The following is a 14517-nucleotide window of genomic DNA, read 5'->3' on the forward strand; positions in this document are numbered from 1 at the left end:
TCAATTAAATCCCTCCTGCTCCACAACTTCCAAGAAATCAGATATGTTGTCGCATAAAAAGATGGATCTCTTAAAATGTCCGGCTCTGTTTGATTTCATTAGAAACAAATTGAGACGATTGGAACACTTCGATTTCTTAAAAAAATTTATTTATTTATATATATTTTCATTCACAAGTAATCAAGATTTATCTATTTGGAATATAAGACCAACATTAGCCTATCCTAATACTAGCATCATTCTATCTTTCTATTTCAAAAAATTTGATCTATCAACAAAAAAAATATTTCTTGCTACTATCTATGATTATGGAAATTAATATTATAAATAAAATATGTTCATGTCATCATCAAATAATGAGACTAACTAATGATTAAACTTTATCCAAAATAAGTTAAATATTATTTATATTTAATTTTGGTAGATAACTATATGTAGTGTTATGTCTCACTTTTGAACGAGTGCTATAACATGCTAATATCTATATCCGTCTAATGATATATCATCATTATCAATAAACATAATAAGATATACATATCAAGTATAATTAAACATCATATCTTTCATGAAAGTGCAACTTGGTCCAATGCACAACTATTATCTCATCTGTCTACACATCAAATATGAAGATACTTTTTTAAGAATAGCTCAATATTTCAATAGTTTAGATGTAATTATGATATTATTAAATTTTTATCAGATAAATTATAGAATTATATATTATAAAAAATTTCTGATTCTTCATGCCTGAGGTCAATTTGATAATCACATCAAGCAATTAAACCAAAAATTTTCTATTTATAGTATCAACTCTCTATAAATAATGTCAATTAACTATATATATAAAATACGATAGAAATACATGAATAATGATCATCAAGAGCATAATATCAGGCCTATAATACTTTATTTACATATAAATAAATTAAATAATATATGAAATTTGCAATGGCAAACTTAAGACCCTTGCACAACAAAATAATATCATAGGGATCTTAATATAATAATTAAAGGATCGTTATGTTATAAAACTTTATTACGAGAACAAAATAATTATCCAAAGATCTTAATGTCATATTATTACGGGGATCAAAAATATAATTTTATAAGGACTTTTATACAATAAAATACCTCATTATGGACTAATTTACAAATTTTCCTTTTTGACCTAATCGGGTTTTCGATTTCGGGTCGAAACCCGAAACCCTCTTCTCCTTTCTCCTTCCTCCTCCTCAGATCACGAGCACCGAAAAGAGCAAGAAGCCGAAGGCCCCTCCCCCGGCGGTGGCCTGCCTGTCGGTCCACAACCGGTGTCCATGGGGCTGGATCATCGGCGGTCGAGAGGCTCTATGGAAAATCGGTGGAGGAAAGCAAGGAAAGTAGAAGCCGGAGTCAGATTGGTGGAGGAACAAGAGGAATGCCGTCACACCGCCGGCCGATGAGCCTCGCGTTTTATCTCACCGCCGGTCGAAATGAGGTACAGCAGAGGAGAAGAGGGAGGATCGTCCGGTGAGATCGGGAAATCACACCGTCGGCATTGCGATGTTGGAGACGGCTGTCTGGCATGGCAGCGCGACGGCGGCTCGTCTGGGCAGCTATCGGAGAGTCTATCTCCCTACCATCAGGAGGACGACGGCGGGAAATCCACCGTCCTTCCTTTTTCCTTCTATTTTATTTATATTTTTTTAAACAATGATCAGGGTCCAATGCAAATAATACGGTAGTATTTAATTTAATAAAAGATAACTACAAACTACAAGTATAAAATTTTGTATGGCTTTGATACTATATTATTAAATTTTATTGAATAATAGAACTTACACGACAAAAAAGTCATTAATGCCATCCGACTGCAAACATTAAAAAAAAAAAAATCCCAATATGCCATTTTGATTTCTCAAACCTAACTCCAAACTGAAAAACCTCATAAGTATTGGCCAATTTCATAGGATATGTCCTTTTATGATATGTTTCATTCATTAAAATAATATCTAAATTAATTATAAAAATTAAAAAAATATTATCTATAATGATCATGTAGAATTTAACTATAAAATATACAAAATATATTCTATCATTTTATGAAAAATTTATCTTAAATTAAAATTCAGATTAAATTAAAATATCTAAAACTAAATCTTGAAACACGTTTATATGGCCACAGCGGAATGACTCAATCGGATAACCTAAGGTTTTAAAAATTCCCGTCCGTTAGCAACCTGCAAGCGTTGCGTGGCAGCATAGATAATTCTCCCCAAACATGAGACCATCCACCATCCACTTAAGGCCTCTTTGACGTTCTTTTCTGATCTCCAAGAACTCTTTTTTAAGCTGTCGACGCTATTTTATTGAGTCTTTTTTTTTTTTTCAGACCATGAGATGGTAATCTCCATCCGCTACCCGTGTATGTGCGCATGCGAAAAAGCAACATCCCATCAATATACCCATACTTCGATGTGCTCAAAGAAAGAAACAAGAAATGCATCTCATGAACCAACACCGTCATTCCACAAAGTAATTACACTGCGATGGAATCTAACAGGAAAACTTAACCAAAAGGTTGCAAAATCAATTCCGAAAGTTCATTTGCTCGATTCCCTTCAATAAGAAAGTTTGCAGCAGTCACGCGGAACCAGTTTAATGTCCACAACATCTTATCCATTATAATTCCACAAAAATTAATCCAGCAAACAAGAACAAAGCAATTTGCTTTGAAGAATAGCAGTGTGTCTTCTAAATCCCTGGGCACAAGCCTAACTCTGCTGCATGGGCACATTTAACAGCCCATGCCTTTCCATCACTCTTCTTGCTGCAAGGGCTGCCGCCTCACTCGCCCGCAGCGTCCCGGTCGCCATGATTGCCGTAAACTCTCTTGTGATCTCTTCTTGCACCCTGCTGCGAGCATCAAGGGGATCACTCACTGGAGGTTTTTTCTTCTCTGAAACTGAAGCAGCTTCAAGAGAAGGTGAGACTGCCTTCCCACCTTCTGGAGCCTTGAAGGGTGAACTCCCAGAATCGGCTTTTTGGCCGTCAGATTGCCCCAAGCTCTCGTCCTTGGATGGGCTTGATGCAATATTCTTTGGTATAGATGGTTGAGCAGCAGCAGGAGGCGTGAACTGGGGAGCTTGAGGAACAGCACCTAATCTCAGTGTTGTTTCCAGCCGCTGAATCATGGGTACTGCAGATGCATCAAAGAGAATGAATTATTAAAAGCCCTGAATAATGCCACCTATTCCATGAAGTTCTGAGGATTGATGACTTACATATAAGCGCTCCCATTGGGCTGCTCATGACTTCATTTGGGAGATGAAGGATGTAGTCAGGGATGCTGGTACCAACCAGGAACTGCACGACCTCATTGCTGAAGTTGTTACAATTGTGACTGAGAAGGTTGTAGGTCTCAGCAGTGTAGCGCGGGCTAATCTCATGCAGGTACTCCTCAAAGACCTCCTTAGGCACATGCGTCACACCTAGGTTCACCACCCTAACCGGAGTTCCATAAGGTGTCATTCCAGCAGGATCACATTGAATGCCTCCGCCAAAGTAGTACTCATTTCCATATGCTACCACCCCAGTGTGCCTGTTATGGATTATAGAAAAAACAAAAGCTTAGTGACCACCGACTAATACAGTTAACCATACAAAGAAGCTGGCAATAAATGCATATGTAAGTCAAATGGTGGGGGAAAAAAAAACAAAAGGAATTCACCAAATTAAGGTGATGCTATACATTGTTAGGAAAAGATAGGAAATTTGAGATCTCTACTACAATTGGTGATCATGTGGCAACACATATCCCACTTTTGAGAAAATATTACAAACTTCAGTTGCATTATTGGTTGAAAATGGCTTGTTCCAATAAATATGCAGCTTACTCTTTTGTGCTGTTTTTTTTGTCTTCCAAAAAGAAATAAAACTTCATGTGAGGTTCCACTAATATTTTCTAACATCTTTCATGGCGAAGTCCAAATTACAAAATGTCGCTTAGACAGACACAATTACAATATTCTGAGTTCGTTGTAGCCACAATTACCATATTTTGTTTGATAATCACCAAACAGATACATATTCTTTTTACGTTATAATACATCTACTACATCAAAATCCTTGGATTCTCTGTAAACACAAGCCGCAAGTGCAGCTCCAACAAGATTTTATTAATCTTCATTGTGCAATGGCCAAGGCACAAGACAATGGACAGACTAAAAAAGAGACAAATTTTCACTTCCTAAGCAACACTAAGAGCTTGAAACACCATGATGAAAATCTCAACAGTCCAACAATTTATGCCAATATATATCCCACTATTGAGAAAATATTACAAACTTCAGTGGCATTATTGGTTGAAAATGATTTATTCCAATAACATGCAGCTTATTCCTTCACGATGCATTTTTGTCTTCCAAAAAGATATAAAACTTCACACAAGGTTCTATTAATATTTTCCAACATCCAACCTGCCAAAGTCTAAATTGGAAAATGTCACTTAAACACAATTACAATCTTCTGAGTTCGTTTTTCTTCCTCCCTATGACAAGTTCATGAATATAAAAAGAAAACATATAGTTACAAAATGCTCAGATGAAAAACTATCACATATACCATGTAATGCTTTAAATAATGTAATCATATTTTGTATTCAATAACTTAGCTTATGAGTCCACAACAAAAGTTTAGTACCACTATCAAGCAACTACTAATTCAATGTGTTCAAAAACCATTCAGGTCAAACAAGTCAACCAGCTTGACCCACCGGCCAGTACTGCAGGTTGGGTCACATTTGGACCCAAAATGCTTAACCGGTCCGAACTGCTAAAACCAATTTGAACTGCTGATGTTAGCAACTCAAACAAACTGCTCCAGTTTCATGTTTATCCTTCAGTTGACTCAAGCATCACCATCAGATATCAGCAGTCTGGCAGCTGAGAAGCATAATATACTACTGCTTCTTCCGACCTCCCACACCACAAGGTGGTCAGCCATCACCTGCCAGCTGCTAGCAGCAGGGGTCATAGGCGCTTACAAAGAGGTGGTAACAACCTACCTCATCTCAATGATAAATTTTGAAATCTTTGCAAATTCCATGGTAGACCTGCACTTAGAAAGAAGTGGCAACAACCTACCTCATCTTCATGATAAATGTTGAAAGCTTTGCAGGTTCCACAGTTAACTTCCCCTTTTTAACATTTATTTTAGCCCAGGGTTTCTTTCATGGTCTATGGAGTCTGCTATGTACCATAACCAGGAATTAGAAATTTGAATCAGTTTGTGGTGATACGCTTTGTTATGAAGAAAACCACAAAATGTGGATACCATGTTTCTTGCGTATGTGCCGAACCAACGATCCATTATTAACAAATGGGTCTAAATTCTAATGGTTGTTTCACTTGTCAGCAAAAAGATTTCCCAGTAGGACTAATTACGAAATGTGAATCTGCTGGAGTTACCTATGAAATGTGAATCTGCATATGGAATGGTTCATATCTCTCTTTTAGATATTTGGTCTCATGTGAATGAAATCAACAAATTAAATTCTCCACTTCAAACTTATTTTGTTTCATTTTAATCTCATTACACTTGATCCTAAGAGGCTATGAGCTCATTCACTAATAGACTGAGATTTGTCTAACTTGGAAGACTGGAAATCCTTTCAACTGTTTACATGGCATATATGACACAGAATATAATCCACAGGTTGATTTCACAAGAAGAGTTTAAATTCACATGCCCTCATGTGTCTTGCTTAAACAAAATAATAAAAATAAAAAAATCTTACAAAACATTAAGAAAGTCTTTTTGCTCGTTCATATAATGTTTGTGGCCCTCACAAGTTTTTAAATGCCTTTGGATGGGGCTATCATGGTTTTCCCATAGAACGAGACACGCCTCCATCCCGCTTAATCCCAACATTTGGGACATATTGATCGAGATGCTAGCAGAAAGATCCTATCTCAATACTCAGGATGGCACCCCGTCCTAGTGTCCTGGATGTCCTGCCGGGACTCCTGCTTGGGCCCTCATTTTTCTTAAATCTACAGTTTATTCTAAGCTTAAATCCAAGACTCCAATTATATTCTATGTTCATCTCTCCCAAGACATGTCGATCGAGATGCTGGCAGAATGATTTTGTCTAAATCCTCAGGATGGCATCCCGTCCTAGTGTCCTAGATGTCCTACCGGGACTCCTCCTCAGGCCCTTATTTTCCTTCAATCTACAGTTTATTCTAAGCTTAAATCCAAGACTCCAATTATATTCTATGTTCATCTCATTCCCTAAATAGTGGTTGAACTTAATTCTCATTTTATTTTAACATCTTATTCTTCTCCATTGGAATGCAACCTAATGGCTCTTTTATTTCATCATTTTGGACAGGGTGTATATTGTAACTGCCATATATGGATGGGACCTCATATTCAAGGTATTGAAATGCCTTCATCTAGGCATCAATCTAACACTGCCTACTGAACTGTAGTATGAGGAAAAACTGAGCCAGCTCGGTAGACACTACCCAAGTAATTTGATTACAATTGCAATTTTTTATAATTAATTATATTTGTGTTCACAAAATTTTTCATTATTTTCAAAATTTTTGGACATTTATCTATATTTTTACTTATGATGGGACAGGTCAATAGGTCAACTGTGGTTGAATGTTTGATGCTTGACCCACCCAGTCAAGAAAAAGAGTTCTGTCAGGTTGGTCTATTGATGCTTGATCCAGTCATAAACACTTCTGTCCAGGTCAACAGTTTTGAAACACTATCAACAAATAATAGATAGAGTTATCTATACATCAAAACTTAAAATTCATTGCATCACAAATTAATGCTAGACATCAGACCTAAGATCGCCATCAATCATTCTCATATATGTTTCTGAGTAGAGAGCTGTTAGCAGAACCCAGTTGCAGAACAGCTGATACCAGTCGCATGCTTTCAACCATCACAACATCAAGGCTCCAACATAAGTATGAAATGAAAAGAAAATTGGTATGTTGTTCAGTTGCATCCACCATCAATAATTATGTGCCTACCTATCAAGCACGGATACTCCTATTTCAAGCGTATACCAATACCGGATACATTTTCGGTGTGAGTATGTTTCCGGTGCGACACCGGTACTCCTATTTCTGCATTCTTAAGATTGCAAGTTTGTCCCTTGATAAATCAAATGCGGAGAAGTTTTTTGCTGATGATGCAGAGAATGAAGCAGCTAAAACTATTATCATTTGATTATCAAGACTTACTATTTTGATTTATTCTACTTATTTAGATTGCTAGTTTTTTTTTTTTCGTTAATTACAAGTATTTGTTTGTTTTTTATGATGATACTTATAAATTTAGTTGAAATTTGAGAAATTAATTTTATTAATATTCGAATATATATATGATTCAATTTTTTTTATATATTTTTATTAATATTTAAATATTATATATATTCAAATATTAATAAAAATATAAAATATCTAGCCGTACCAGTATCATGATTTTTTTAATTTTCGCCATATCGACGTACCCGTATCATCAAGTACCTGTACCATGTACCAGTATCTATGCTTTCTAAGTGCCTACCTACATATATACCTACATACATATACATAGATACACGCATACCATCAATATTTAGATGTAAATTTTTAATTTGTCAATTAAGCTAAAGATATACCCACGAAAGGTACATTCATGGGCATCTCTTAGATGATAGCTTCTATTGTCCCCCCCCCCCTTTTTTCCTGTTGACTTTATTCAAATTCATAATCCCATGATCTTTTCCAATGATCAGAATCAGAATTGATTTCAAGATATATCCCACCTAATCCCTTAACACAACAAATAAAATAAATCCAATATATGTACATATATGCATCTAAATATACATATATACACACATACATACATACATACTACATAAGCGCAAACATAAATACATATATAAAAGCCATTACCGAGTTATGGTCCTGGAAATTCAGGGTCCAATGAGGAGTGAAACAGGGAACACACCTAAATCTTTGGCATTTTTTTAACACAGACTGCCCCGAGGCTCGAACTTATGCCATTATACATATCAATCCAAGTCTTCTATCAACGCACCACATAATGACCCCGAAATGTATATACACATACATACACATATAATGAGATGGACTTTGCTCCTCTCAAGAGGAGATGGTATCTACTCCTCTCGACTCCAAAATCAATAGTGCAGATCCAAATCAAAAATTCACACCATTGATGAGGATCTATTCCACTAAAAATGCCCAAAAACTTAAAAAATCATTTGTTTTGATGATCTCTAACTTATACATCAAATTGTTGCAAAAATGAAAAGCTAAAATGATAGGAGACCATGATTTGCTATGATCAAAGCATTTTTCTCCATTTTTAATCTCTACATGTTTTAACACTTTTACATCATGATCAATAAAGTGGATTCTCAAGTAAATGCTTTATCATGTATTTGTGCACACTAGAACAATACAAACTATCCATTTTTGTGTCTACATGATGTCTTGGTTAAAGACCATCAAAACACATGATTTTTATTTTTGGACATTTTTAGTGGTACAAATCATGATCAATGATGTGGATCTTCATTTGTATACTGCATTATTAATTTTGGAGTTGAGACAAATAGATATTCTCCTCTGAAAAGAAGTATAGTCCATATACGTACATATAGCGGTCGCAATTGGATTGACAAATACATGTGAAACATTCCACTCCACAATAGATAATTTATCAAGTAAAGAAAAAGGTTTTGAAAGACTATCCGTTACGATGCTCTGGTTGTATGAAGAAAAATCCACCTGTCCCATAGTGCCAACCATAGTGATGTGTCATGCATATCCACCATGTTGTACCATGCCAACAAGGACCAAGACATCACCATGATATGGGAGCATATGCCCTAGAATTGTGTGAACAGATCTCTACCTATTTAGCACATGCCATAAAGACGAATTTAGGTTGACATAAACCCATTGTTGTCTACCTCAAGCCCTTGCACATGATGACCGGCAAACACATGTATGTACCATGCCAACTTGAATTGGCACGAGCACAAAATGAAGCACTTCAACCCTTTATCCACAGCACAAGGACTACGAAGCAAGCATATGATCAACCTAAAGGCCAATAAGTGGTTCTTGAAACCCTAACCACAAAAGTATGTTGGCCTACCAATGGCATGTACTCCCAACACAAGTTCAAATTGTATCCCTCCCATCTTAAGCCATGCCCTTGATGCCAAAATAACATAACTGTGATGTAGGGATCCTAATCCTCCATAAACATGATCTCCTCTAGTTGTAGCCAACCTTGTAGTCCTACCTTATCATTAATTCTTGCCCAGCACACCAGATCCTCCAAAACAAGACATCTTCACTGGAATTAAGGTTTCCAAAGGCAGAATCGATTTAACCTTGTCACACTATTTGTAATTAAGTGGCTATAAATAAGGTTAACTAGATAAAGAAAATTAACAAGGTCACCATATGACAACATGCAATCTAATCAACAACTAATTTGCATCACCTTTTTTTTATAGATTTTGATTTCTTTTAAAAATTGTGCAAGATTTCACTCGAACCTTTGTTTGAAAACAAGCAAAACAGAAGGGAACTTCCATGTTATTACGAAATAAGAAAAGTTTGTTATCATAATACTCTACAGAAAAATGAAAGTTAAGACCTGAGAGGCTTCACAAGGACTATTTATGCTTGACAATAGACGTCCTTGCAAGTTTTTGCTAGGCACAAAGTTAATCATCACTAGCTCTTGAAAAAGTTCTAGCATGGAGTACTTTTTCAGCTTCCTTGTCTGCAAGAGTAGCAGCTCTAGAAAGTTTCAGCCACCAACTCCTACAATAAATGACTTCACCCATGAAATAAAACCACAAGTTTCAGCTGCTTGGAACATCTAATACATTCTCCCGTAATTCTAAAAATTCTTCCAAACCATTTGAGGTTTTAGGCCTCTTTAAATCCTAACAAGGCTTTTTCACCTCCTTGAATCCAGAAAGACGCCCTTATTCTGTTTCACTCCCTTATTCTGTTTCACTCCCCATGTGCAACATCTCAAGTTCATCAGCGTATGTGAGGCATGTTCCAAGTTCCTACCAGGATGCAGTCTAGGAATTGGAATCCCCAAATGTCATAGTGCATGACTCTATCAAGTTCACCACACCTAAATGATTTAAAGTAGCCGTAAAAGCTCATATACCTTCCAAGTTCTCCTTAACACAATTTAGGATACAGTAGTTCATATATCAGGATGTGGTTCAGCTCCTTAACAACATTCAAGGACAACATTTTTCTATGCGACCAATTCAATAGTCCAATGATACAACTTGTATTGGCTATGTATATAGTGTTTGTCTCCAATCATTTAACAATTTGCATCTAAACACGCAAAATACAATTGGTAAGTGTGTCTCACCTTTTCCATCATTGTAAGGATGGTGACAAGACATAGAATGCCTAGATGTGGATAGAGGCCCGATATAGCTTACTGTGATCAAATTTCAATCCATCTTGAGTCAAATTAAACCTCCATAAAATATAAAGGCAATCAAATTCTCTCTTTTCACGAGTTAGCCCCTTTCCCATAGCCAATAGAAAAAACCAAGGTACACCAAAGCAACCCACACTAGCATGGTATTGAGCAGTTCGAGAGTTCAGCTTAGTAAAGGGTCTGACCAGCCCAAATCAAGCAGAACCTCCCAAGCAGTTTGGATCCCTCATACTTTTTTATTTCCCTTTTTCCTTCTTCTTTATTCCCCTTTTCCTTATTTGCTTTCTTTCTTTCTGTCTTATCCCTTCCCTTTTCCCTTTTCTTTCCTTTCTACCCTCCTCCCTTTACTTTTCTTCTCCTTTCCTTTCTTTCTTTCATTTTTCTATCTTACCTCCATTTCTTTCTTTACTTCTCTTTTCCTTTCCTTTCCTTCTTTGAATCCTTTTTCACTTCTTCTTTATCTTCTTTCTTTCATATGTTTCTTTCCTTTTCCTCCTCCTTCCCTATATTTTTTTTCCTTTCCTTTTCTTATTCTTTCATTCCTTTGTTTCTTCCTTTTCTTGCTCTTTCCTTCTTTCTTCTTCGGACTAGGGGTGGCAATCAGGTGGGGTCGGGTATAAACGGGTTGGGTCAGATACAGATCAAGTCAAAAAAACTCTGAACCCGAACTGGACCTGTTTATTTAAACAGATCAGGTTTTAAAATCCGAACCTGACCTACTTAATAAATAGGTTATCCGACCCAACTTGTTTATGATCCGTTTATAACCCATTAAAAAAATAAAGTCCAACCCATTTATGACCCATTTAAAAAAAATTTAAAAAAAAACCTACTCGTCTCCAATTTGCAGCTCTACCCTCGCCGCATCTCCACCCGACCGCCTCTCCGACCTCCACCCTCATCGTGCTCTCGGCCTCCTCTCCGGCCTCTAGCCCCGTCTGATCGGCCGCCCTCGCCGCACTGTCGCCTCCAACCCCGCCCGACTGGAAGCCCTCGCCGCGCTCTCACATCCAGCTCCGCCCGATCGGCCGCCCTCTCCTCATCCAACTGCACCACCGCCGCAGCCGAAGAGACCCACCGGAACCCTAAATGCATCCTCAAAGCACCCAACGCTGTCTGGCAAGCTAGCCTGACTTCTGGTTCGGCAACCAACCCCTCAAGCATGTGGTCCTGAAGATGCAGCTCGGAGATGAAACCCTAACCCTAGATCCCTCCCCTTCGGCACCGTCAATGGCGGCTGGCCCTGACGTCACTGCCCTCCTCTCCAATGAGCTTCTCCGCCGCATTCTCAGTACCCTTCTTGACCCCTCCACAGCCCCACCTCCCTCATCTGCAAGCGATGACTCCTTCTCAATCACCTCCATCGCTCCCTCACCCTCCTTCCCCTACCACCACCTCCCCCCCTCCGATTCCCCGACCTCACCGAGGTCGATGTTGTTCCCACCTCCTTCACCTCCCCTTCCTTCGTCGCTACTGTCGGTGTCCTGTCGGTGTCCTCATGCGCAGCCTGGTGTCCATCCCCCATGCGGAGCCCCCCATCGGTTTGGTGTTCGTGGACGGCGACGCAAAGAAGGGAGGAGATGAGTAAACCCTCACCGCGCTGGATTTGACATTTGGACACGGTTACACAGATTCGAGATTACAAAAAGAGGGTAACCTAGGAATTGAAAAATAAGCACGCGCTACGCACCACCTGGGAGGAGCCCAACTGCCCACCGGCCCACAACTCAATAAATTGAATGGCCCATACATTATTAATTTGGTCCAACCCAAAACTTATACAGGTTAAACAGGTTAGATATGTAAAAACTGAATCCAACCCAAATAATAAACAAGTTAAACGGATTGATCTGTTTACAACCCAAACCTGTTTAGCCCAAACCCAAACATGTTTATGGCAGGTAGAACACGGGTCAGATTGGCAGATCGAATCATATTTTTCCCATCCCTACTTTGAGCCACTGTAAATGGTACTTTATGGACAAAATAAAATGCCATCCTATTATTCAAAAAGGCTGCATAGATGGGACTTTACAAACAAAATAAAATGTCATACTATCAAAAGATTCAAGTCCCAGTGGGACGTCCCATGAGACATTGAAATAGAATACCATCCCATATGTTGGGACATGACTATCCCGCCATCGTCCCAGGCTCCCAACGTCCCAATCAGGATATTTTGGAACATCACCTGTACCAACTGCTGGGACACGATAGGACAATGCCGCATCCTGTTCCATGAAAAAATTGGGACAGCCCCGTTCCATGGGATTTAAAGCCTTGCCTACTATTATTCAAAAAAGTTCACTATCAATTAAAATGCCACAATAAAATGTCATAAACCTTACATAATCCACAAAAACCAAAAAAAAAAAAAAAAGAAGATTAAACAAAAAAAAAACATTGTATCATCAAAAGGTATGCATTTGCACACCAAAATATCTATACGATACAAATCAGTACCATGCTATACCGGTCATGTACTAGTATGATACTCAGTACCAAAATTACGCACCTTGGAAAAATCTATTTTGCTTTCCCAAAATTAAACATTTTAACATTGCAATGATTGCTTCCATTTTGAAACTTATATGGCATAAAATTATCAAAAATAAATTAATTCAATAACAAAATTAATTTGACAAAAGACGAAGAAGAATCAGAAGAAGAGCTAGTCAACATGTTTTCAACTAACTTAGATTAAGGCAATTTTCCGAATGAACGACTTGCCCATTCTAAAATATGGTATTGATTATCTTAGAACTCGATTAAACACCATAAGCAAGCACTTACCCTATTTCATCCAAATTTAGTTATAAAGAGATTCAGCGAATACAGCAATAGATGCTTACCATATGGCTTCAATAGTTTTCCCCAAAAATGAAGTTGAGAACTGGCGAGCAAGCCCCTGGCTAAGGTCATAGACATTCAATTTGACCTTGTAACCGTCCTGCACAGATAAGGTAGCAGTCTCAATTAAAGCAATCCAGAGTCCCAAATAAGCATAGGGAAGCTAAAATAAGATCTGAAGGTTAATACCTCTGCCATCTTTCTAGGAGCCCAAAGCCTTTTGCCGAAACTTCAAACAAAGGAAACCTAAAATGGAAATAGCAAGATGGTGAAAACATCTTCAACATTACATCCCTGTTTTTCCTACGAATAAACCAGCTGACAGATGCAAGATGATGCCAACAAGCATAAATTACCTTAACCCAAAAAAAGGTCTCGAAGAAAACCTCATACATTTTCTCAAGAAAAAAAATAGAAATTTGTTTAGGAACCAAAAAAAGGGCTATGATGTCAAATTCCACACTTAATATCTCATGCCACAGTTTTCGAACCCTAGATTCTTCCGCAACTTCAAGGAAGAGAAAAGAAAAAGAACCAATCAAAGGGCGGAACAACGGAGATAAAAAGGGCGGGAGGAGGAAAACCAAAGCTCGCACTTGCGATCAGACAATAATGCAAAATAGGCAAGGGGGGAGGCCCAAAAAAAATAAACGAAGAAGATGAAAGATGGAATAAGCGTACCTGGGAAGCCAGAGGTCAGAGGGCGACAAAGAGCAGGGAAAAAATGAAGGCTTCGAGCCAATTTATAGTCCCGTTGCCCTCCGCGTAGGTGGTTGGTCCGGACCCACCTTCTAGAGGTTACTGGCCGGTGGACGTAGGGGTTCGGGTTGTATCTTTCACGCGAAAGAGTGATTGATTTTTTATCGCGCTCCAAACGGATCGCAAAGCACCCCGAGGGCTTCTTTGCACAAATCTCGAAGCGATAATTGAGCGATCGAACGGCGGAAACGCAATAAGGAAGGGAAATCGTTTTTTCGAACGAAAGATACAATCCCGGTACGATGTGGGGACGCGCATGCAAAACTCTGATCTGATGGAAGAAGCTTCGGGATACCACACCGGCTCGGTTAGACCGCCAGTTGAGTCTGCTACGTTCTGATCCGACCGGTTGGGCCGGTGTCCCAGCAACCCAAACCAATCCACCCAGGGAAGGCT

The 14517-nt window shown here is 38.3% G+C and overlaps 1 protein-coding gene across 1 annotated transcript; it reads right to left on the reverse strand.

Annotated features, from left to right (window-relative positions):
* Positions 1 to 2572: 2572 nt before the first annotated feature.
* On the reverse strand, positions 2573 to 14121 carry LOC105044212 (uncharacterized). The gene is made up of 5 exons (XM_010922034.3): positions 14044 to 14121; positions 13552 to 13608; positions 13365 to 13462; positions 3264 to 3580; positions 2573 to 3178 (listed from the first exon to the last, which is right to left on the reverse strand). The coding sequence occupies exons 2-5, from the start codon at positions 13558 to 13560 to the stop codon at positions 2754 to 2756; spliced, it is 849 nt and encodes a 282-aa protein (XP_010920336.1). The 5' UTR covers positions 13561 to 13608; positions 14044 to 14121; the 3' UTR covers positions 2573 to 2753.
* Positions 14122 to 14517: the final 396 nt, after the last annotated feature.

The sequence above is a fragment of the Elaeis guineensis genome, chromosome 4 (assembly GCF_000442705.2).
Source record: "Elaeis guineensis isolate ETL-2024a chromosome 4, EG11, whole genome shotgun sequence".
NCBI lineage: Eukaryota > Viridiplantae > Streptophyta > Magnoliopsida > Arecales > Arecaceae > Elaeis > Elaeis guineensis.

Coding starts and splice junctions, on each gene's coding strand:
- LOC105044212 (XM_010922034.3), bottom strand. Junction 3,581..13,364: donor AAAACTATTGAAGCCATATG/GTAAGCATCTAT, acceptor AATCCATAACAG/GCACACTGGGGTGGTAGCAT. Junction 3,179..3,263: donor CCCAATGGGAGCGCTTATAT/GTAAGTCATCAA, acceptor ATGCATCTGCAG/TACCCATGATTCAGCGGCTG.